General features: G+C 40.9%; 1 protein-coding gene across 1 annotated transcript in view; it reads right to left on the bottom strand.

The window, feature by feature from the left end:
• WDR44 (WD repeat domain 44) overlaps window positions 1–25,224 on the bottom strand; it is a 125,881-nt gene that overhangs the window by 38,987 nt on the left and 61,670 nt on the right. Inside the window, exons 3-11 of the mRNA XM_040323687.1 lie at window positions 21,441–21,515; window positions 19,229–19,862; window positions 17,072–17,202; window positions 16,653–16,754; window positions 15,046–15,182; window positions 5,786–5,869; window positions 3,411–3,517; window positions 1,932–2,083; window positions 1,709–1,847 (exon numbers count right to left, since the gene is read on the bottom strand). Coding sequence (XP_040179621.1) covers window positions 1,709–1,847; window positions 1,932–2,083; window positions 3,411–3,517; window positions 5,786–5,869; window positions 15,046–15,182; window positions 16,653–16,754; window positions 17,072–17,202; window positions 19,229–19,862; window positions 21,441–21,515 — 1,561 coding nt within the window. The remainder of the gene's footprint in view (window positions 1–1,708; window positions 1,848–1,931; window positions 2,084–3,410; window positions 3,518–5,785; window positions 5,870–15,045; window positions 15,183–16,652; window positions 16,755–17,071; window positions 17,203–19,228; window positions 19,863–21,440; window positions 21,516–25,224) is intronic.

Here is a 25,224-nt window from a genome sequence, read left to right as displayed (position 1 = left end):
CCTTATACCAGCCTGCTTTTTGCTAAAGTGTCAAAGTCACTTAAAGCTTGATTTCACAACTAAAGACTGTATAAAACCAATATGTAGCATATGAATCCTCAATAATTGAGCTTATTGGATATGTTGGAGGGGTGGTCCTGAAGGTGGGACCATGTGCTGAAGCTTGTAAGCCAATAAAAGTTTTGCCTGAACACAGGTGGAGGAGTACTGATTTCAAGCCAGCACCCGATTCCAGCATATAAGGGGAGCACCTTGGAGGGTTGGAGCCATGCACTTTTCTTTGACTGTACAAACAGAAGAAACGTAGAAGTACTTTTCTTATAATCTTGCCAATTGATATACCGACCTACTTCTGCGGTAGTTTGGAAAAATGTAACACTGGATTCGTTGGTCCAACACCTCCACATCTATAATCCCTTTTTTTTTTTTTTATGTAAACTTCCCTTCTTACAGTCTTTAGGCATTAGGTTTTCAATATAACTTAAAATTTCATAATAAAAAAAAAAGAAGAATGGAGAGTTGGGCTAAAAGAAACTAAAAAGTTGGGAGCTGGAGACTCCTATCCCGGTACAGTTAGTTCCCATATGGGCTACCGGAGGACAGGGGTTCCTTCACCCGAATTGCTGAGAATCTTCCTTTTGTCCAAGTCACGCCATGGTTCTCTCATCTCAAGTGATTTAATATTATATTTGTATTTTAGTAGTTTTTCAAACTTTATGGTTACAAATTATTTTCTACCTTTGCCTTATACATGATCTCGTTTTCAAATGTATTTCGCCGATATCTCAAAATAAAAAAAATTGAAATAAAAAAAAGACTAGAAAGTTCCCCCTTTAATTATGGAGAAGCACATTACAGCCTTCTTAAAACCAAAAAAATGTTTTCTTGTCTCACTTCCATCAAAGAAAAAAAAATTGTGGATTAATTTTTAATTTTGGGAAACAGATCAGAGCCATGCAAATTATTCCTTTATGCCTCTGTGGCCAATTGCAAATCCAAAACCGCTGGACATTTATTCCAAATGGCATACAGCTGTTGCAGTCCAATGGATGATCATTACTATCGTGTATTGGAAAGAATGGCTTATATGGGAGTAGAGCTTTTGGACCATCAAAACCATAGAATAACCTGACAACTTATAGCAGGGGTCTCCAAGTTTATGGTCCTTCAGACTTTAGGGGGGCCGGCTGTGGCCAATGGGAAATTTTCTTGGCATCAGTGGGAGTAAGCAATGCATCTTTGGTATTAGTGGGAGGAATAGTGGCCCCATCATTGCTCTCAGTTTGAGGAATAGTAGTACCCCATTGTTGGCATCAATGGGAGAAATAGCTGATGTCAATAGCAGGAATTATGCCCCATTGTTGGTGTCAGTGAAAAGAATAATGTCTTCTTCTATCAGTGGGAGAAAAAATGTGTCTCAAGGGCCAGACAAAAGCAAGCAAAGGGCCATATCTGGCCTCCGGTCTGCAGTTTAGAGACCACAGACACACTAAAGGTGGGCTTAAAGTAATACAGTAAAGCCTTCTTAAAACAAAAACAAATATATATAATATATATATATATATATATATATATATATATATATTATATATATAATATATATATATATATATATATATATATATATATATATATATATATATATATATATATATATAAATATATTTTCTCATCTCACTGAAAACCAAGTAAATTAGCAATCTCTTGCCTTCTGTGTTGTACTTGATCCTCATGTTATTGAAATAATCAAAAGCATTTTTGAGAACCCAAATTCTGACAATATTGTCCTGCCCAGCTGAAGCAAGCAACCGCCCACAGTGAGAAAACTTCATGGTCCAGACAGCTCCCTGGAAGAAAAAAAATAAAGGAATATTAAAGGATTGTGTGACTGTGTAAAGTTAGTGAAAGCTCTTAGTGGACACTAGCATTACCATATGCTCTCCACTTAGGTCCTGCACCACTTTGATATGCTCAAAGTCGTAGGGACCCTTGAAGCCATGAGCAGCTTTGAATTTCACAGGTCGGGTGTAGGGCATTCCTTCATCATCACTGGATGACTGGTCATCTGGGTCTGTGTGAAAAACTAAGACAGGAAGATAATCATATTACACAAACGTGTACATTTTCAAGCAAGTTACAGAACAGAAAAAACATTCCATTAACCCATTCCCACCCAGTGTCCATTTGCCACAGTCATTAGGTCAGCAAGGATTGGTCGATCACATGACTGCTGCAATAGGCTGTCACAGTGGTCACACCGGCCAATAAGTAGCAGAGGCTCTCAGCGCTGAAAGCTTTGCCGCCTATGGACACATGTGCAGCATTTGGGCCTTAAACCCTCCTTCTTTGCCACAGAACATATGCGTTACGTGGCTTGCAAGACATTAAAACTGTTCATTTTATGGCTTTTAATGGGACAGCGATTGAGATCTCTAAATATAAAATCAAATAATTGTGTCCAACTTTCATAAATTTAAAGGTCGAACATGCAATGGTGGTATGCATCGAACAAATGAAGCTTCTTGTTTAGAAGAGAGCAGAGAGATGACCACAGTGAGCTGCTGTTCTTTCACTACCATACTGAGCAGTCAGCAATCAAATCTGGGAGGGCTAAGCTTTGAGTTAACCTTTCTTATAAAAGGAGGAAGCGCATTGATGACTACATTAGTGAGCTGCTGTTCCTTCACTAAGTAGTTAGTGATCTAAGCTGGGAACGGTTAGGCTTTGAGTTGGAGTTGGTTTAAAGAAAATTAAATGGATAAAATAACTGAAAATGTTGATTTCCCATGTAAACGAGATTTCAAATAAATTCCATAAACACTAATGCCGCGTACACACGATCGGAATTTCCGACAAGAAAAGTCCGATGTGCGTAGGCCCAATCGTACACTTTGTCGGAATTTCCGAACGCAAAAATTTGAGAGCTGGTTCTCAAATATTCAGACGGGAAAAGTTCTTGTCGGAAATTCTGTTCGTCTTTATGCAATTTCGATGCGCAAGAAAAAACACATATGCTTGGAATCATTGAACTTAATTTTTATAGGCTCGTCGTTGTGTTGTACGTCACTGTGTTCTTAAATTTGTCAACATTTGTGTAACCGCGTTTATGCAACACAGGTTTGAGCCAACATTTCGTCGGGAAAAAAAAAAAAAAATTCACGATTTTCGTGTCGGAAATTCCAACTGTGTGTATGCGGCATTACAGTAAATTTGCTACACCTTTTTTAAAAACCATATTAACCTGGATAGAGCAGTAGTAAGCATGATATGCATTGACATGGGCATACAAATTATATATATTTCACATATACACACACGCACACACACTAGGATGTAAACAATTTAAACCCTCTGCTTTAAAAAACAAACAAAAGCATATTGATTATAGAAAAACCACGTGGACTACTGACCCTCATCTCTGACGCTTTTCACTTTATTTACCGCCCGCTCGCCATATTCTTCTGCCAGATGTTTTGCTCTTTTCACCTTTTTTCCTAAAAATTTCTTCAGTTGTGTCCTTGAAACAGAGAGAAACTAATATAAGACCACCATGAATTCACTCAAAGTACACGATTTACATTTTTATTTCACCTTTCCTAGCATTTTGTTAAAATGAATCTCACCAACTGATTCTCCCCGATTATGCCCTACATCCCCCTTTAGAATTTGTATTGGTTAGGACCTCTATCCATTTGTTTTTTTTAATAAATAATTATTATTATTTTTTTTTACGGTTTTCCCCATTCACTTTTTGTCCTGGAAACCCAAAAGGAAGCAAGGGAGAATCTCTGCAAAAGGGAGGGAAAATGCCCGTTACCAAAACCGGTATCTCCAGTGGAAGATTCCCCTTGCATTCTGGTGGAAGCAGTAAAAAACATTTCCGAATTACTTTCTTCTCTGGTCACAATACGAATGAAGAACTAATCTCTGTAGTGGGGACACATGGCAATAAAAGCCCAACAAAGAAATGTAACCCACTTTTTGGCTATAGACATATGGCAAGAGGATACACAACATTCCATACCTATAAAAGGAGACCAAAGTGAATATAACAAGTAGTTGTTACCACAGCAAAAAAGTAAACATGGAGGAGTCATCTACAAAAAGGTAAGTGGGCTTCATGAAAATCCATATCATTTAGGATGGCCATAAAGAAACCGGATATCATATTATAGATTGTGGGCAAACCTATCCTTACATGAGTCAAGTAGGGTCAGCATTTGACCCTTAGCAGAAAAGGGAAGCCTAGATCCTAACTGGGAGATTTTGCAATGAGCTCCTGACGGACTAAGCTACTTGTTAGATTTATTTTGTAGTACAGAACTGGCACAATACTGGCAAATGATGCTCAAATTCATGTGTACCTTGCTTTAATCATCTATAGACATCTCTAGACGTCCAGGATAATCCAAGAAGACAATGCAGAGGCTGAGAAAGAGTAAAATGCTAAGATCTATAGGATCTACAGTTGGGTCAGATTAGTTAATATTTAATGATTACATTAGGATTTGTGGTCTGTTTTGGAGAGATGAAAGCTTCTTTAAGAATCCAGTGATGAAGTGTCAGATTCTTGATGCCAGCAATTTTCTATAATGATTTACTGTCTGAGGCACCCACAGGACTCATGAGCCAAGGTTTATTAGGTGAAATAGTAGCTGGGAGGGTAATGACAAAGCTTTAGAAAGGTAGCTGGGAATATGTATATTCCAGAGCAGTAAGATACAGCAGTCAGTACCAGGTTCCTTTAACACAAGCAAAATAACTGTCTGCCTGTCAATTTTCCAGGTGGACCCGTTTGGAACCTCTATTCTCCTCTTTGGAGCAGCGGATGCAAACTGACACGTGTCCGTTAACACCAATCTACATCCAATCGGCTAAAAACAGACAGATGGGACTCCATTCCCTTTCCTACAGATGGCAGTCGGGTATAAACGGACAGGCGGTCAGTTTACATTTAACTGGCCATAGAGAGCAGGCAGTGCTGTGTCCTCTCTACATAAGCGGAGTGGACATAGATCAGCAATCTGCCTGCTCAGCAAAGATCAGTGTACAGGGCAAGGCCGATTTTGCCTCGTGTGGAAGGGGCCTTAAAAAAGGGGGAGTTCGTAATTACTGGAGTCGACTTGTCAAAAACCATCATGACAACATGTAAAGTTCAGTAACACAATCACAATGGTATCATCCTGTACTAGGTTTGTCCCGATACCACTTTTTTAAGACCGAGTACAAGTACCGATACTTTTTCTAAATGTGTCCCCAAATGCAGCCATGTCCCCCACATATTCCAGCCATGTCCCCCACATAATGCAGCCATGTCCTACATACCTTGATGATGCCGCACGTGCCGCCGTTAATCAGCGTGCGGTGAACATTACAGCTTTCGTTTGAATAGCTGTATCCCCGCTGCGTATAGACACTCCCCCTTGCTCGGGATTGGACAGATCATCCGTCCAATCCCGCGCAAGGGGGGGTGTCTATACGCGGCGGGGATACAGCTATTCAAACGAAAGCTGTAATGTTCCCCGCACGCTGATTAACGGCGGCGGCTTTGCGGCGACGGGTTTGCGGCGGGGGGGGGGGGGGGGGAAACAAGTATTCTATTTCAGTATCAGGGGTATTTGCGGGAGTACGAGTACTCCCGCAAATACTCGGTATCGGTCCCGATACCGATACTGGTATCGGGACAACCCTAACCTGTACTGAGGATTATTTTATTGCTGTAATATGAATGCAAATTATGCACACTCAATAAAACGTGTAACAAAATAGTAAATAAAAAAATTACGTTTTCTGCTTCAATTTTCCTCCGTCTGTATCGGTTTGATGAGGTTGCGTCTTCTCTTCATCATCGGATTGTGCAGCATCATTACTACAGTAGATAGGAAAAGGAAGAAAAAGCAATCACATTGATATTGAGTGATGTCACAGCTCACACCAGGCTATGTGCCACAAAAGGAAACAGGAAAAATTTCTTGTACAAAGAGTTTTATTGAAAAAGGTACATCAATAAACAAAAAAGAATACAAAGAGAAAAAAAAACAGTGGTGGACACACCATAAGCGATCAGACATCAGAACAGATAGTCCGTAAACCTGAGATTAATCCGGCTTCTAGGGATCCAAAGTGAATCCAGAAGACCGGCAATAGAATGTTCTTCAGACAGGTGGCCTGCTAAATTAACCTAATGTTGGCTTAGGTAACATACCGGCTAACACGCCGGAGTAAATATAGAACTTAAAAGCAAAGTTGCTATACAATACGCAACATTACAAAAAGAAAATAAAAAAATTAAGATAATACATAAAATAAAAAATAAATAAAAAAAAAACTTAAAATTCAAGCAGGCACATAGCAGAGGACATCTGTTTTTCCAAATATAAAACGAATAATGCATCCCGTGTCCAGGACCGACAGGACCAAGCCTGAGGGCCCAAGCCACAAAGAAAGGGAGGATGAAAAGAAAGAGTCAACTAGATAAGGAGTATGAGCAAATGGCAATAAAGAGAAAGAGGAAAAGAAATAGAGAAAAGAAAATAGAAAAAAGAAAAATAGAAAGAAAGAAAACAGGAAAAAATTTCACTGCTGCCAGTTTTTACCAAAAAGTATTTTAAAAACGCAAAAACTAAAAATAAATAAATATTACAACTTTGCCAATTCCTTGGCTTTTTTCTTCCCATCCTTTTCCACTACCCCCACTACCAAAACGTTTTATTTAATTTTCAATATCACTGGTTGATCATGGTTTTTGTTCACCCCCCCCCCCTTTTTGAATCTTATTGGCCATACAATTTTGATTTATGGTTACCTTATATACCTAGATATTAAGTCCATTCACATATACGTCCCCCTTGGTCAACGCGGGAGACCTTGACTGGTGACTCTTGATCCTGCGGACTGTTGGTGTTTTAGGTAAGCAGCTCAGTCCTTTTCCCCCGTTGTATATACTATATTACCATAATGCCAGGCTTGACTGTACCTCTATGCCTGCCAAACTGTTTATTGATTGACAATTGCAGATTTTTCTCCTGACGAAGCCGCAACTGGTCGCAAAACTAGTAGAGACACCCCCAGTGACCCCTACTCCCATTGTGATCTTCCCCTTTCGGGGACTATTATTGTGGCGATACATATGGTTTGTCACTAGGTTTTAAAAACTGTATATTTTTGTTTGTATTTTATTGTTCTTGTATTAAATACAATGTATACCTTTTTCTATACATGCATTTATAGAATTGTCTACCTGTACCGCAATAATCCAACTGCCCTATCCCTCTTTCGTTTGGGGACCAAAAATCCATCCTCTATTCAACTCTAATTTCTGGATGATGGTACTACTCATCAACAAAACATTATATTTGTTTCCTTTGAGGCTAAACTTTATTTCATGTTTGCCTACACGTGTACACACACACACACACACACACACACACACACACACACACACATTTACAGGCAAAAATAAATATGATAGATACATACATCTATCTCTCTACTGCGCGTTCAGGAGATGAGCGTTTTGGCAGGAAAAATAAATAATCCAAATGCAAGCAACATGCTTGTAAAACGTGTCCAAGAACTAGTCACATTTAGAGCTTGAGCGTTTATTTCAATGGCCAGAGTAAATTAATCTTCTGATCAATGAGATGAATGCCCAAGCGTGTGATGTTTTTAAAGTGGCTTTTCTCCTGCCAGGAGCAAACCATTTAGAAGAGGCACCTGGTAATTCTTCCATTAACATACTTTTTGTCCTAGGGTGACAATGCTACAATGCTCACTTACTGCACTGTATCTCTGGAGGAACAGCATTGTAATCCTAGGCTTCTCTTCGAATTTGGACTACGGGCCACTTCCCATCTCATCCCTATACCATTGGGAAAGGTGTTTGTCGTTTACAGATGTGAACTGGGCAGGACTGGCAATTGTTTAAAAATTCATGCAGAAGAGGCACAGTATTAACTGCATTTTTGGCAGATCAACAATTAGTTTTCTGCACATATTGAACAGATACAAGTATCCGCTTTCAAATGGTAATTTAACAGGGCAAAAGGGAAGCAAATAAGATCATGTTTTGGGGTTTACATACATTTTGGAGGGGACAGCTTGATTAACATAGCACTTCTTTTGTTTTAGTCTTCTTTCATATCTGCTAATGGACCTTGGCAGATACACCTATTTAGCTCAAAAGCTACAAAGCCCTGCATGTGACATTTTCTGTGTAGGAGAATGTTCAAAGAAAAACTACTGCATATCCTGCCACTGTGATCTGATCTAGCAGCCGATTCACTCATTCCTCAAAGCTGCTAGGAAGTAGACACTTTAGTTTTAATTTTCAAAAGTAGGGACTAATGCAACCCACTTTTTAAAACAAACAAAACCACCACATGGATGGGTTAAAGGGATTGCAAAGGTTCATGTTTTTTCACCTTAATGCATTCTGCTCTAGACATAATAGGAAGCAAAAGAAAAGGTCTCCAAAGTTATCAAAATGTACTCTTTAGGCAGCCCATATGTTCCAACAGGTTGAACAAAGAAAAAATTAAGCCGATTGCCCCATTTACACACTTAAAGTGGAGTTTCCATCCCAAATTTTTTTTCTCATTATTGTGCTCATTAGACCTAAAAAATTTTTTATTTTTTACTCATCTGGAAATGCTGCTGCTATGTGGTCCCACAAAATCTGCCTTTGGAATCGCCTAGGATTCTGACATCATCTCCCTCTAATGCTCCTGGGAAATGTGTGTCATTTCCCAGGATGCAGTGCGCTACCCAATTATCACTCCCCATCAAAGACTTCCAGGAAGGAAGTGCTTGTTGGCTTCACAATGCCCACAAGCAAAATGACAATGCTGTGGACAAAGTTTTAGTAACCATCTTTCTTGAATAACTATGCGGAGCGGCGGCGGATTGTAAAATAGTAAGTGACCGGATTTGTATTATAAAAATGCATGATGAAAGGACATACATTTAAAAAATGCCAATTGTGGTTGGAACCCCGCTTTAAAGGTGGATGGGAGAATCACTCCCACTAGTTGTCAAACACAATAGAGGGGAGACATCCCCAATGTCGAAATAAATGGATTAGCGCTGCTCGCTATAGATAGCGCTGATCATGTGGAAATTTTCCAACAGGCATGTTGTACAGAATTCCATTTACAAACTAGCCTGCCCATACATAGATTGAAACTCGGCTGGTTCTAGCTGAACTGGCAAAATTGTGTCCCTGCTGTAGATTTCTCCTCTATTCCTGTTCTGGAGACCACAAAATTGTTGGATTTCCTTTTATTCCTGAAAACTGTGGTCACCAGGACAAGGATATTAAAACATGAAAGTGGTTCTAAGCTTTCTTCACTACAAAAAAAAAAAAGGGAAAAAAAAAAAAAAAATCAATAAACACACGCGCACGCACACACACACGGCTCTTGAATTTATTATTTTATGGTTGGCAAACAAACTTCCACTGACAGCAATAGAAAAATGAAAGCCGACAGAGAAAAAGCACAGAAATGAAAAGGGAAAATGGGAGGGCAGGGAAAGAACGTACTAAAGAGACTGTTTTGTTCATAGTTTTGCGTTTTTAAAACAGCAAAAGCCTAATATAAGATCAACACAAATGATTCCTAATAAATAGGCTCTTCACATATTCGTCTGTAGAACATTGTATTCGATTTGTAGTAACACATAAAGGAAGCCACTCAACAGATAATTACATTTGTACTAATGTCATCACTGGAGTTTGTAATTAGCTTATGTCAAATAAAGCACATAAAACAAAAATGACAAAGAACATCATCATGGACAATCACATTTTGTAAACAGAACATGAGCCGGAAAGATTTTGCTGTCGGGAGGCTAATCAAGAGAAATGCAGTAAAGCTCTATTCAACGTTCCCAACCATATCTGCTGTGACGTTGGCCTTTGGGTGCCATGTCGGACGTTTTTTTTTTTTATTAAACGACATTCTGCCTGTGTACGGGGCTTAACCACTTAAGACCCGGACCATTAGGCAGGTTAAAGGACCTTGACCCTTTTTGCGATTCGGCACTGCGTCGCTTTAACCGACAATTGCGCGGGCGTGCGACGTGGCTCCCAAACAAAAATCGGCATCCTTTTTCTCCCACAAATAGAGCTTTCTTTTGGTGGCATTTGATCACCTCTGCCTTTATTTTTTGCGTTATAAACAAAAATAGAGCGACAATTTAAAAAAAAAACTTTTAATATTTTTTACTTTTTGCTATAATAAATATCCCCAAAAAATATAAAAAAACACTTTTTTTTCCCTCAGTTTAGGCCGATACGTATTCTTCTACCTATTTTTGGTAAAAAAAAAAAAAAAAAAATTACAGAACAAGAACAAGAACTAAACAGGTGATATTTAGTACACAGCAAAACAATTGTGCCCCATTCAATGATCAGGTTTTTGAATAAACAATAGAGAATTTTCCCTGCGCGTCTACAGGGAGCTGGTCTGTCACTGAACAGTGTATTTGTTTCCATGTATGAGGACTGGCTGCGGCTTACTACTGGAAAAAGAGCTACTGGTGCTGTTCCTGTTGCCCTAGCAGCCAGAGCATTACCTGGAATCTGTAAATGTACACAGGTTCATACAGTGCTCTCAATTTGCATGGATGCCAAGAACACTGATGAGAGGGTAAGATCCCAGAAGCCCATCAACCGTTAACTGTTGGCAGCCATCCCATTGGTCGATCCTTCCCATTTACAGTTGTGCTCATACATCATTTATATTCTCTGAAAAATGGCCAAGAAATCATAAATTCTGCCAGGGTATGTAAACACAAAATAATTTCTTTCACTCATGGTTAGGCTGAAACCATTTATTATCAATCAACTGTGTTTACTCTTTTTAAATTATAACAGCAACAGAAACTACCCAAATGACCCTGATCAAAAAAGTTTACATACCCCAGTTCTTAATACCGTGTGTTGCCCCCTTTAACATCAATGACAGCTTGATGTCTTTTGTAGTATTTGTGGATGAGGCTCTTTATCTTTTCAGATGGTAAAGCTGCCCATTCCTCTTGGCAAAAAGCCTCCCGTTCCTGTAAATTCTTGGGCTGTCTTGCATGAACTGCATGTTTGAGATCTCCCCAGAGTGGCTCAATGATATTGAGGTCAGGAGACTGAGATAGCCACCTCAGAACCTTCACTTTATTCTGCTGTAGCCAATGACAGGTTGACTTGGCCTTGTGTTTTGGAGCATTGTCATGTTGGAATGTCCAAGTACGTCCCATGCACAGTTTCCTGGCTGATGTTCCTCCAGTATTTTTTTATATCATACTGCATTCATCTTGCTATCAATTTTGACCAAATTTCCTGTGCCTTTGTAGCTCACACATCCCCAAAACATCAGCGATCCACCTCCATGTTTCACAGTAGGAATGGTGTACTTTTCATCACAGGCCTCTCCAAATGTAGAGTTTATGGTTTTGGCCAAAAAGCTCAATTTTGGTCTCATCACTACAAATGACTGTCAGAAGGTTTGAGGCTTATGTCTGTGCTGTTTGGCAGGATACTTTGTGGCATTTGCATAGTAATGGCTTTCTTCTGGCAACTCATATTTCTTCAAGTGCATCTTGAAACAGCCACACCACATGGTTTTCAGAGAGTCCTGTATTTCACCTGAAGTGGTTTGTGGATTTTTCTTTGCATCCCAAACCATTTTCCTGGCAGTTGTGGCTGATATTTTAGTTGGTCTACCTGACCGTGGTTTGGTTTCAACATAACCCCTCATTTTCCACTTCTTGATTAGAGTTTGAACACTGCTGACTGCCATTCTCAATTCAACGAATATCTTTGTATATCCCTTTCCTGGTTATTACAGTTCAACTTCCTTTTCCCACAGATTCTGTGAGAGTTCTTTTAACTTTCCCCAGAATCCAGAAACGTCAGTGCAGTACTGGTAGGGAGATGCAAGGGTTTGTCAGAAGTCGAGAAAAGTATTGACACACACACATATTTATATATATATATATATATATATATATATATATATATATATATATATATATATATATATACACACACACACACACACACACATATACATAAACATAATATAGATATCACACACACACTAATTACAAGCAAACTGATGACAGGTGAGGATTGGTTACCTTTAATAGCCATTCAAACCCCTTTGTGTCAACTTATGTGCATGTTATCAGGCCAAAATCACCAGGGTATGTACATTTTTGATCAGGGTCATTCGATTACTCTTTTTAAAATCATAATGGCAACAGAAACTAAACAGTTGATTGTGTTTGGCTGAAGCCATTCATTATCAAACAATAAGTGAAAGAAATGTTGTTTGAAAAATGACCAAGAAATCATAATTTCTGCCAGGGTGTGTAAACTTATGCGCACAACTGTATGTGCTTTGGTCAACACCTTGATATGCCTATTGAGCTCACAGCAAGTATCTTTCACATTTTATTTTTAATAAAACACCATTACATGCTTCGAGACATGTGTGCTCGATGGTTTCTTTTGTTTAGGAATCAGATTTCCCCATTTGTCACAAGAGCTGCCTGCCATGGTATAAGAATATAGAAGACATTTGTACACACATCAGTTTATATACCAGCTGGCCTTGGTTGTGCCTGAAGTTCTATGGATCTGGATTTCCTATTTTATTGTAAAATGGGTGTAGTAGTATTGCCGCAGGCAGCAAGTTTGACTTGTACTGTATAATTGCTAGGAAGAGTATAATTACAATGAACAGTATTATGTGGCGTCTAAAGGATGCCTGTATAACAGTGCTGTATGAAGTCTACAGCTCCTGCTGGAGATAAAGAAATAGGAGCCATTATTGAGCAATGGCTGACCACTCGCATTTAGTACTAAAATGCAATTACACTCTACTAATGCTCATTTTTGTGGTTTTGTAGCCAGGCCATGTTCCAGTTAATGGCCCAGACTGATGGAAGGTATGCCAACAAATGGACAGGAAGCTTAACCAACAAGGTAATACACTTCCTGGGATGCATCCTTAATCATACTATTTTAGAAGCTGGCTCCCAGGTAAGAAAGCCTTTTGCGGCTATAGAATATAAAATTCTTTAGAAATACCCCCCCCCCCCCTTACTGTTTGGTGCTCACCAACAACATTTACTTATCAAGCAACTTAGCAGGGCATGTGTCTGCACTTCAAAGATTAGCTAATCTGTGATAAAATTAAGCTAGTTTGCCATAAACAAGTGCTTCTTCATGTGATCTAATCCTCAGCAGTCTACATTACACTGCCATTAGGAGTATGGTGGGTGTTTTATGTCAGAGACTGCATAGTTTCCATTGTCTTTAATCATGCAGGCCATGTCAGGCAGACTTGCAGTGAGATGAGCGTCAGTAAAGGTGGCCATAAATTATATATATTATTATATATATAATTATATATATATATTTTCCAGGTGGATGAGGGAATCCTCCCCCGTTATTGTATTCTGACAGTGGGGACACTTCCAGTCAGAATACACCATTTGGCTGCATGCACTGAGTGTGGAATTTTTCCAGCATTCCTGCTTGAGAGAAGCCAATTGCTAGATTGACTTCTCTTGCAGGAAGACCATATATGGATTGAAAATGTCTCTGGTGCCTGCTGAAGTGCCTGAATTTCCAACATCCCTGCCCTAGAAGCAAACTGTAAAGCCTCATACACACACACACACACACACACACAGATTTCCATCGGACAAATCCATGTATTTCTGTCCGAATGGCGTTGGCCGTGACCTTGTTCTGCATACAGACGGCAGAACTTTTTCAGCCAACATATACAAAACAATGTGTTTTTTCTGTTCTTTACCGCCACCCTTTGGGCAACTTATGCTAATGTCTGATGGTTAGCATTGGTTCGGAGCATGCGCGTTTGTACTTTGGATTTTAGCTTCGCCATCCAACATTTGTTGTCGGAAATTCCGAAAATTGTCCAATGGAGCGTACAGAAGGTCGGATAATCTGACAAAACACATCCATCACACAATTGTTGTCGGAATATCCGATCGTGTGTATGGGCCTTTGGGTCGACCTCTCTCTAGGAGGAAGACCATATATGGATCAGAATTTGTCTGCTCCCTGCTGAACTGCCCAAATTTCAAACCATGTATATGGTTTAGCTTATAGCTAAAGTAAAGCTATGATACATGGTTAGCAAATAGGCAGCTCACAGGGGCTAGGCCTGCCCTGTGTGCGGTGTACTGACTAGCTCCTGTGCAGGAGTGATGTGATCCCACATCAGCCAATGGGGATGGCCAAAATCCGTCACACAGGAGAAGATGTCACCACCAGCAAAGGAGTGTTGGGAACAGGAGTATCCTTCCTTTTAGTTCCGCTTTAATGCCCGGTACACATTGTAAGCTTTTTTTTTCTTTGTTCAAACCAATGGGCTAATTGGGAATGGAGGAACTCACTGTACTACTACGCAATGTTAGAACACAATAGCACAATGGGGGGGGGGGGGGATCGTTGTACCGACAGTGAGGTTTTAATACACTAAGGCTTTGTTCACACATGCAGCCAGGGTCGGTGAAAGTAGGCGGTTGAGTCACAATTTTTCTACCCCCTGTTCACCCACCTAACACAGACATGCAGCTGCAACATAAAAATGAACAGCATTTTGTATTTGGCGAGTGTTACCGCAACCAAATGCGACCCATGCAAGTCTATGGGGCCGCACCATAACGCATGGGATTACGGCTCATAATTTACAGGATTTTTTCTACAGTCTTGTCAAATGCCCCTGAAAACCAAAAGCCTTTTACAATGTCTTAACCCATCTGGATAAAGAAACATTACAGGAAAAACACAAATTTTACATTTATTTAAAAAATCTGGATGCCGACTGGCTCGATAAAAACACTTCATTATAATAGGAGAACTGCTACTTGACTTAGGCTGGTGGCAGGTTCTTATTTCTTATTGAAAAATAAACAGAAGCAAGAATAATTCCAAATTAATCCCAAGTACAGAACAAAGTATACTCAGGAGAGGCGATTATCTTTTGGAATGTCCAACACTGTAGCAGCTCTTACCTGACATATTCCTTGGTTCTTCTCATGATATGCAATGTAAGTGGATTAATGCCTGTTGGAAGTTTTTCCTCTGCCAAACTCAGAGGGATTTCCTCTCCAGTGTCCAAGTTTTTTATCATTACGCTGGCCAAAATCTCCTGAAAATAACAAGTCATGATGAATGATCTGAAATTGAGCAATAAACAAATCTCCCACAATTGTAGGACAGTCGCACATAGCCAAGGTCTTGTTCACACAGAGTTTAAAAAAAAAAAAACATTTACAACTATTTTTCTCAGTGACTGTATGAATGCCAAGCAAACCCACCTAATCTTTCCCAATACATATGTGAGAGAAGGCAGGTGTGTAATTAGCTTGGCAGCCTGTACAAACTGGGATGGAGCCACTTATTAAGCACCATATTTTTCCTCCAACCCAGAAATACTATAAATATGTGTATTACCTTGAGCATGGTTGATGCCTCTCCATCTTTGCCCTCCTGCACATCCCTTTGGGAGCGTGATTTGGCAACACTTATTGACCCTGAGGAATGGAGAAAAGCCCGGCCCACTATTGCCGAATGCTCATTCAATACTACAACCCCGGAAGCAGCCTATAACGTCTTACTAAGATAGTACTGGGTTCCAGCTCGTATAGCACATGCAAATCCTTCATATAGGAATCAATGTTTTAGGAGCTGTGGCCTACGCGGAAATGGCCTCCATACTTGGTGGACTTGTCTGCGCCTAACCAGATTTTGGTCTGGGACTGTCGGGATCCTGCACACCTTATACCATTTACCCATTTTCAAGGATAAAAAGTTTGCCCTACGACTCTGCCCTATCCCAGATCTATTCTCTTAACAGGTACTGGCCACTTATTTGTTCCTTGCGGCTAGGCATACCATAGCCAAGGCCTGGAAAAGAGACCCACTGTCTTCTTTGCAGCTGTGAAGGCCTGTTTGACCACTATGAAGTTCAATGGAAAGATGTCCAGCATTTTACATGACTCCCACTCCGAATTCCTAAAAATATGAGAACCCTGTCCAACTTAGGCTTTTCCCACCCTAAGGTAAGCCAATTATGTCACCTTGTAACCCAGTATCGGACCAATACCATGGCCTGACAGTATGGACTTTTTTTTTTAATTCCCGAACTTTTCTTTAAAACAGAAAATTACAGTGAGAGGACATTAGGAAAAGAGAAAGTACACTGCAAATGCAGTTAGTGCAGATTCTGCTGCTGTACGTAGGGGGGCGAGCGAACAAGCACCGACGGTAAAAACGCCACTAGTTTCAGCATCGATTTACTGTCATTTCATCAGCGCTATTCGGCTGCTAGCAGGGCGCTTTTAACCCCCGCTATCAGCCAAATAAAGGGCAGCGGTGCCCATTCATTTCAATGGGCAGGAGCAATGTATACACAAATCCTTCACCGCCCCAAAGATGCTGCTTGCAGGACATTAACGTCCTGCCAGCGCAGCGCCCCAGTGTGAAAGGGGTGTAACGGTAAACCCCTGGGCAATTAGCCAAAGCAGAATTTTTTTTTTGTACCTGAAAATAGTGGCTCCGAAATAATTTCAACTTTTATATAAAAACAACAAGACTCTTACAGAAGCTTAGGAGTTACCTCATCTGTGAGCTCTCTTCCCGAGTTAGACCGGGGCCTCTGGGGACCACAAATCTCTGTTGGCGAACTGGACAGCTGACCATCTGCCGCCTTTCCGTTTTCCTAAAAGCAAATTTGCAGACAAATTTTTAATACAAATGTAATAAGTTTGCAACATTTCTGGACCAGTCCGGTAGGTCACCTGCACATAAATCAGAAATGTTGGCACTTCAAAAAGGGACAAATTTACGAAAGCATCTGTGGAAGACAGCGTTCCAAAGTCTGTGTGGACCCAGACTTTGCAAATGAAAGATGACCTACTTTGGGAAGAGCAGCCAGCAAAACGCCTTTCCTCAGACACCTTCATATAGGGGAGGGTTGTCAAAGTATCTCTGTTGTGCCAAAACATAAGTATGTTACTTTATCTGAAAATCACTGACCTGAGCAGTCACCACTTTATCCCCGCTTGTTGCGCTAGCTAGATCCAGTGATGGCTGACAATCCCTATTTATTGCCTCTGCCACAGTGTTTGCAGACAGGAGCTCTCCAGTGAGAAAGACATCTTTTGTAACTGCAAAATAAAAAGAGCGTCAGGCAACAAAGTCTTAAAGGGGTTGTAAAGGAAAACATTTGTTTCCCTAAATAGCTTCCTTTACCTTAGTGCAGTCCTCCTTCACTTACCTCATCCTTCAATTTTGCGTTTAAATGTCCTTAATTCTTCTGAGAAATGCTCACTTCCTGTTCTTCTGTCTGTAACTCACCACCGTAATGCAAGGCTTTCTCCCTGGTGTGGAGAAAGCCTCTTGAGGGGGGAGGGGGCGAGCAGGCAAGTCAGGACACACTCTACTTCTACTGCAGATAGAGAAAGGAGCTGTGTGTTAGTGGGCGTCCTGACACTCCTGCTCGCCCCCTCAAGAGGCTTTCGTCACAGCAGGAAGAAAGCCTCTCATTACTGTGTGGAGTTACAGACAGAAGAACAGGAGGTGAGGATTTCTCAGAAGAAATAAGGACATTTAAAAGCAAAATTGAAGGATGAGTTAAGTGAAGGAGGACTGCACTAAGGTAAAGGACGCTATTTAGGGAAAAAAAAAAATTCCTTTACAACCCCTTTAATGTTACAGCTCAGCATGGATTAAACATGCATTTAGATTTTTCTTAAATAAGCACATGAATAAGAAAATTAACAAGGATGGGCAGACAGAGGCATTAATCAATTGAAAAACCAGCACATGCAGATTTCTAACATGTTAATAGGGACCCACGCTCTACGTTATTTAAACCGAGCACAATAAATAAAAATAATAAAAAATAAAAAAAAATTGCAGATTTTTTTTGTTCATGATGAGAAAAGTAAAACATTTTGCATATTCCCTTGGAGCAGTAGTATGAAGAAACATAATGGCCCAACGCATGTTTTTTTTAATCTTTGGTCAGTTTTATACACCGGTCTTGCAATTCTTTACATCTAGGTAGCAAATAGGATTTTAGCATTCAATGCAGTGCAAAGCAAAATCTCTGATGTATAAAATGTACCAACAACCTATATGACTATTACGCAACTGTAATCATTGGTTAAAAAGGTATTGTAAAGTTTTTTTTTTTTTTAAACAAATTGAATTAAATTGTGCAATACATGGGATTACGGCTCATAATTTACAGGATTAAAAAATGGGGAAAGGGGGGTGAGGAGGAGACATGTTGCCTCCCTACAGCCTTGTCAAATGCCCCTGAAAACCAATCTAAAAAGCCTATTACAATGTCTTGACCCATCTGGCCGCACCTCCATCCAGTTAAAAGGTATTGTGTGCCACGATAGAGTATCCTTAAAGCAGAGTTCCGGCCACAATTTCACTTTTTAAATATAAATACCCCTGTAATACACAAGATTAATGTATTCTAGTAAAGTTAGTCTGTAAACTAAGGTCCGTTTTGTTAGGTTGTTACAGCATTTAGACACTTTATAAAATAGAAATTGACTGGGGCCATCTTAAGTGTGGGCATCATGAAGCCAGACTGTATGACTTCCTGGATTTCAGCCTTGCAAATCTCCCACATGCTCAGTGCTGCACAAGCAGTGTCAGATCAGGTTTCAGCACCTGTGCTGTCCAAGTCACATGATTCTTTGAGACTGGGGAATGCACAGACTCCTGGAAAGTTACACCCACTACATTCCCAGGAGTCTGTGCGGTGTAGGTTAGGAAGCATTAAGCACCTAGGTGCAGGAAGTGGGAAGATTAACTAGTCTGCCTAGCAACAACACTTTGAAGGCATCTAAAAAAAAAAAAAATGTTTTCGTAAAGGACTAATGACATTTTTTTAAAACTACTGATGTAATGTTATATTTATGGGTGGAACTCCACTTTAACAAAGGATTCCCAGTATATTAAAAATGAATGTTTCAGCTGGAGTGGAGTTTGCCTATAGGGCAATAACATAGATGGAGATAGATATAGCATGACCGACGAGTACAAAATCAATTAGATTATCCTTTTATGCAGATTCTCCATCAAGCAAGAACTTTAAAACATTGTGTATTGATCCAAGAACAATGGTCATTTACCAGAGACCTTGTTTGTTACACCCTGGTGCATACTTACACTCCAGACCAGAGGATCTTGGGCTCTCATAGTCAGAATCATATTTCTTCTTTCGTGGTGGCCTAACAGGTGGTGGCGGCCTTGGTGGAGGGGCATTTAAAGGTAGAGGGGGACGTGAGGGACCAGGCTTTTTAGTGCTTGCTACTATGTCAGGCTCAACAGTAATCTGCCGGGGTGGCTTAGCAGGTGGCAACTGCTCCACAGCTTCAGCAGGTGGCATCTCGCTGGGCACATAGTCATAAGTTTCTTGTTCCTTGAGATCTTTAACTTCATCATACTCAAATACTTTTCTTGTGCTTTCTTCCTTTTCCGAAATTTGAAGATCTTCTGTTAATTGTATAATTTCCACAATTTTAGAGGTTTCTACCAACTGTTCAATGAGAGGAATAGAGATGTCATGTGTTTCACGAAGTTTTGACCTCGAATGATCATCCAGTTCTTTATGGCGACATTCTTCCGCATCATCGTGAAAATCTGTTTCAGTAATTAACAGTTCAGGGATGTTGCTTGAAAGTGCTAGATCAGTCTCTACAGAGGTGCTTGAATTATTTAACGTTACCACATTTTCAGTTCTATTAGGGCATACATCTACAGCAGAGGACTTTTGACTTTCTTCAATGATGCTTTCAATGATCTACCAAGACATTACATTTTATGAATAAAAACAAACAATCAATCATACTTGTAAACACACACACTATATACAGTATGCATCTGTGTCCTATTGTCATTGTATTACCTCAAATATATTAAGCTGTACTCGGGAATTTTTTTTTTAAAGTATATAAAAAGCCGTTTTTTTAATGTAAAACACCACACAAAAAATTATATATAGGGTGGCCTCAATCAAAAAAAGAGAGGCTCTGGAGGCAAGGGTCAAGCATGGCATATGGGAAAGGTTCAGATTTTTTTTTTATTTCAGCTGTCGATATCTATCAGATGCAAATCATTTTTACATTTGGTTTTCACAGAAAGTTAATTATACAATTTGACTTTAATTCTCAAGGGGCAAAAGTGAAAACTGGCTGACTGAAATATACCACAAGCATGAATATCTGCCCACTAGATCAATAAAAAAAAATCTAGACACTAAGGCCTAGATTCAGGTACGGCCGATCTACGTTGTGCGGGCGTAGCGTACCGTATTTACGCTACGCCGCCGCAACTTAGAGAGGCAAGTGCTGTATTCACAAAGCACTTGCCTCCTAAGTTAGGGCAGCGTAGCGTAAATGGGCCGGCGTAAGCGCGCGTAATTCAAAGTAGGCTGTAGGGGGCGTGTTGTATTTAAATGAGGCTTGACCCCATGTAGATGCATGGCCGAATGAACGGCGCATGCGCGCGCATGCTCAGTATCACGTCGTATTTACGCCCAAAAATACGTCGGCTCAATGCCTGTGACGTGAACGTAATTTACGCACAGCCCTATTCGCGTACGACTTACGCAAACAACGTAAAAAGATACGCTAGTTCCGACGTCCATACTTTGCACGGGATGCGCCACCTAGAGACGAGCTTTATCTTTACGCCGGCGTATCTCCAACGTAAACAGCGTAACTAATTGCGACGGGCGCACGTACGTTCGTGAATCGGCGTACCTAGTCATTTGCATATTCTACGCCGAACTCAACGGAAGCGCCACCTAGCGGCCAGCGTAAATATGCATGCTAAGATACGACGGCGTAGGAGACTTACGCCGCTCGTATCTTAGCCTAATTTAAGCGTATCTGGTTTCCAGAATACGCCTAAAATTTACAACGGCGTAGATTCAGAGTTACGACGGCGTATCTACTGATACGCCGGCGTAACTGTACCTGAATCTGCCTAGAAGTGGTCATTCTAGTTGAAGACCATGGTACAAAAATTCTTATATACACATCAAGTGAACTACACCCCAGTCCATAGTCTGACACACAATAGTGAACTGGGAGACATCAAAAAAACTGCCTCTGCCAAAGAAAAAAAAAAAAACATGCAAACATTTCAGGCATGCTAGCATTCCATGAACCAGACATTGAGGACTTTCTCTGATATCTGTAGATATATACAAAGGGTACATCTTAAGGTTTACTGCTAGCGCGGGGTGGTGTTCAGTGTGGGTATTGAATATGTAAAGCAGAATGCCTTTTTAACAACGATGAAGTACTCATATTTGTCAATTCCTGATGAGGTTACACACATGGATAAAATAATTGTGCATAAGTTATGTACACACCTCTTTTGGGTCATTTTGCTTTGGTTCAGTGGTTACAATTTCCACCTCCGAATTTTCAGCATGAGTAACTTCTTCCTGAAAACATCAACAAAAATGTAAATATTGCTTAAAAACACCTAGGCAACAAGATATTCGCATTCTTTCACATGTGATGACGGCAAGTCATAGTCCCTGGTTATACAGGCCTTTGAAAATAAGAAAGCAACAAGAAAGAGCGCAAATCAAGCAATGAAATGCTCACATAAGCTCTGCAATACACATTTTATATACACAGATAAGATAAAAACAATCGCCATGCTACTGCTGCCTTTGCTCTAGATTAGGCCTTTAAAATGGAAATTTTGCCAGAAAATTAAACCTTGCTAGATCATGTCATATGCTGGCCCCTTTTGCAGTTATAGCTATGTAAAATATTACAAATAAAATGCCTATACAGTATAAAATTCAGTAACACACTGTCTCAAACCTGCTCTGCACATGTTCAGTTGCGCTCTAATTTTAGGAACTGCTGAGTATGTTGATGCCGATCTGTTGAGAGCCTTAAAAGGGGAATTAAACCCTCCTATATTTTACAGCCAAGGAAGCTGCTTCTGTTTGATCTGCAACTGCCATGGTGCTGCACATGTGATCAATTAGAACACCAGCCATTTGATAGTTAGGATTGCTGACACCTAGGCTTGTCCCGATACTAGTATCGGGATGGATACAGAGCATTTGCGCAAGTACTTGTACTCGCACAAATGCTCCCGATGCCTGACCCGATACTTGGTCAGCGGGCGGAGGTTTTGAGCAGTGAGGGCAGGCAGAGTTTGCGAGCGGATAGGAGTTTGTGAGCTACGAGGGCAGGTGTATGCTGCTCTCCCCCTCCACGTCCTCCTCCATGCGGTGTCCCGTGTCTCCTTCAGTGATGCTGCTCTCCCCCCGAGTGACGCTGCTGTCTGAGCGGTGTCCTCCTCCATGCTGTGTCCTGTGTTTCCTTCCGTAATGCTGCTCTCCCCCCAAGTGATGCTGCTGTCCACGCGCTCTGTGTCCCCTTCCGTGATGCTGCTTTCGGCACTCCGCATCCCCCTCCGTTTTCCTGCTGTCCTCCATGCTCTGTTTCCCCCTCCGTGATGCTGCTCTCCCCCTCTGTGCTCTGCTTCCCCTCGATGTCCTCCTCCACTCCCTCTGTCCTTGTCAGGATGGAGAATGAAGGTAGGAGCCACTAAATCTGGCTCCTACCTGTTCTGAATGAACAGAGTCAGTGATCACTGTGTAAACCTGTGTTTATGATGGTTCAGTTTATGAATGGAGAGGAGCCTCTGTCTCCTGTCCATTCATTTTAGCTGAGGCTGCAGAGAAAGGGACTGGGGAATCTGTGTCCTTAGTCCCTTTCTCTGTCTCAAAGGTGAGATGTCAGGGGTGTGTTAAAACCCCCGACATCTCACCCAAGCACCCCACAGTGGTAAAAAAAATAAAAAATAAATGCAATAAATAAAATAAAAAAATGAATTGTATAAAATAAAAATAAATAAAAAAAACACACTGACACCATCCACTCCCCCCCCCTAAAAAAAAAAAGAAGAAGAAGAAAGCATCAGAAATAAACAGAACAAAACAAATTGTAAAAAAAAAAAAAAAAAAAATACTGACACATGTGCCATGGTCACATGACATTAAAACATTTATCGGTAATCAGTATCGGTGTCCTCAGCCAAGCTTTCCAGGAATATAACAGTTTTTTTAAACCGCTAAATTGATGGGTTTAGTTACGCTTTACGATTTACTTCTGCTCAGGGTCTCTGGACTAAAGCAAAATGGCAGCTTCAGACAAGAAGGAACAGGAGCCACGCTGGAGGAAATACACAAACACACTCTCTTTTCATTAGCATTAATGTGGAATGTTGCAAATTCCTTGCTAAGGATTATTTTTTTTTATTAAGTTATGGGTAAAGTTCCGCTTAAAATAATAAAAAAAAAATATATATATATATATATTAAATAATGTATAATACTAAAGCAGTCCGCAAATGACAAAAACTTACTGTACTATATTCTATAGGATTTATTCAGTTAGGCCCTCAAAATTATATAGCCAGTTGGTAACACTAAAAAGTTAAGCTGCCCATTCAACCAGCAGGTTGCCCATTCATCCACACACTTGATGTGAATCGGGAAATCTTATCCGCTGAGCTACTGTATTCTGACAATGGAGGGGGGGGTCCAAGCCATAAGTCCAATGTAAGGGGACGCTCCACTGACGGCTTTTGTAGCTTCCCCTATTTGCAGGACCCAGGGTATTCCCACAAAAAAAAGTGTGTGAGAATGCACTTATGTGTTTCGGTGGTAAAAACAAAATGTACTTTTTACACTGCCTAGCTCCCAGTCATAGCGTTAAAGCGCTGCTAGTTTTAGCATCGCTTTACCGCTGTAAGGCTTCATTTCCATGGACGTTTTTACAGCCACTTTTCTGAGCGTTTTTTGCAGCTTAATAACAGCTCTCCATGTTAGTCTATGGCCTCATGCCCACCACAACGTTTTTGAGCTGTAGATGGCTGAGCCGTTTTTAAGCTGCAAAAAAAACCCAGGACCAGTGCGTTCTGAAGCTCCAGAGTAGAGCTGTAAAAACGCCAGACGTTAAAAAACGCTCAAAAACGCTACCGCTGCATTTTTGAGCTCCAGCTCGAAAAAAACAAACAAACAAACATGGACAGGCGTTTTTAAGCTGTAAGCTTAAAGTAGCTGTAAAAACGTCCATGGAAATGAAGCCTTATAGCGGCGTTTTCTAAAAGGCCTGTGTTGCTTTGGCAGTGCTGCCCATTAACTTCAATGGGCAGGGGTGGTGTATACACCACTCCCCCAAAGATGCTGCTTGCAGGACTATTTTTCTCATCCTGCAAGCGCAACCCCCAGCATGAGGGGCCCTACACATGCGCGATTTTTAGTGCTAAAAATGCCTGAAAGGCGCCTCAGTGTGAAAGTAGCCCAAATCACAAACTGCTCTAGATGGCAGCCTTTTCCCTCACACAAGACAGTTAACTAGATGGTAGGATCCCCGTTTTTTGGCGTTGTGCAGCCAATAGACACACCTCTAGGATTGGTCAATACCAGCAAGAGCTGGCGTATGGCCTCTGGGTGATGAAACAAGTGCCGTAGCCAGAATAAGCCACACCAAAGCGAGCTGGGTGGATCACAGCATAGGTTAGGAAGTGGGCGTGGCCAAACATTTCAGAGCATGAAGCCCCGCCCAAACCTTGACAAGCCAAGCAGAGCTTGAGAAATTTGCTCCCTGCCCCAACACGCGTTGCCATGCTCATTTCTCGATGTAGGTGGTCATCCCCGTCCACCACACTTCTGTGCGGAATCCCCATGCCGAGAACTTCAGAAAAGCATTACACCTTATTAAACAGCTTCTGGGTTTCATCTCAGTGGTTTTCTAAAGGAAGACCTACATTGGATCTTTTCTGAAGGAAACCATCCGCTGTCCTCGCGAGAGCCTCCTCCACTTAGAAAAGTAGTAGGGATTAAGCCTTGTTCACATGGGTGTGCTATAGCGTACTTCCATATCAGCTCACATCCTGATACACAGGAGTTCAGTCCATCCCAGTGCATGGCAGTCTCATTTCATTTGAGACACAGTGACTGAATTAGTGTGACCACGTGTCCCGGATTGCCCAGGACAGTCCCGCATTTTGCAGGTCTGTCCCAGGTCCCGGGCACCTTCATTCCAGGACAATACAGTGTCCTGGAATGAAGCCGACACTCAGTTTCCCCCAAAAAATGCCACCACATCGCCGCTTTACTC

The sequence above is a fragment of the Rana temporaria genome, chromosome 9 (genome assembly GCF_905171775.1).
Source record: "Rana temporaria chromosome 9, aRanTem1.1, whole genome shotgun sequence".
Taxonomy (NCBI): Eukaryota; Metazoa; Chordata; class Amphibia; order Anura; family Ranidae; genus Rana; species Rana temporaria.
The sequence above is the reverse complement of the archived record's forward strand: the minus strand, read 5'-3'. Positions and strand labels throughout refer to the sequence as shown.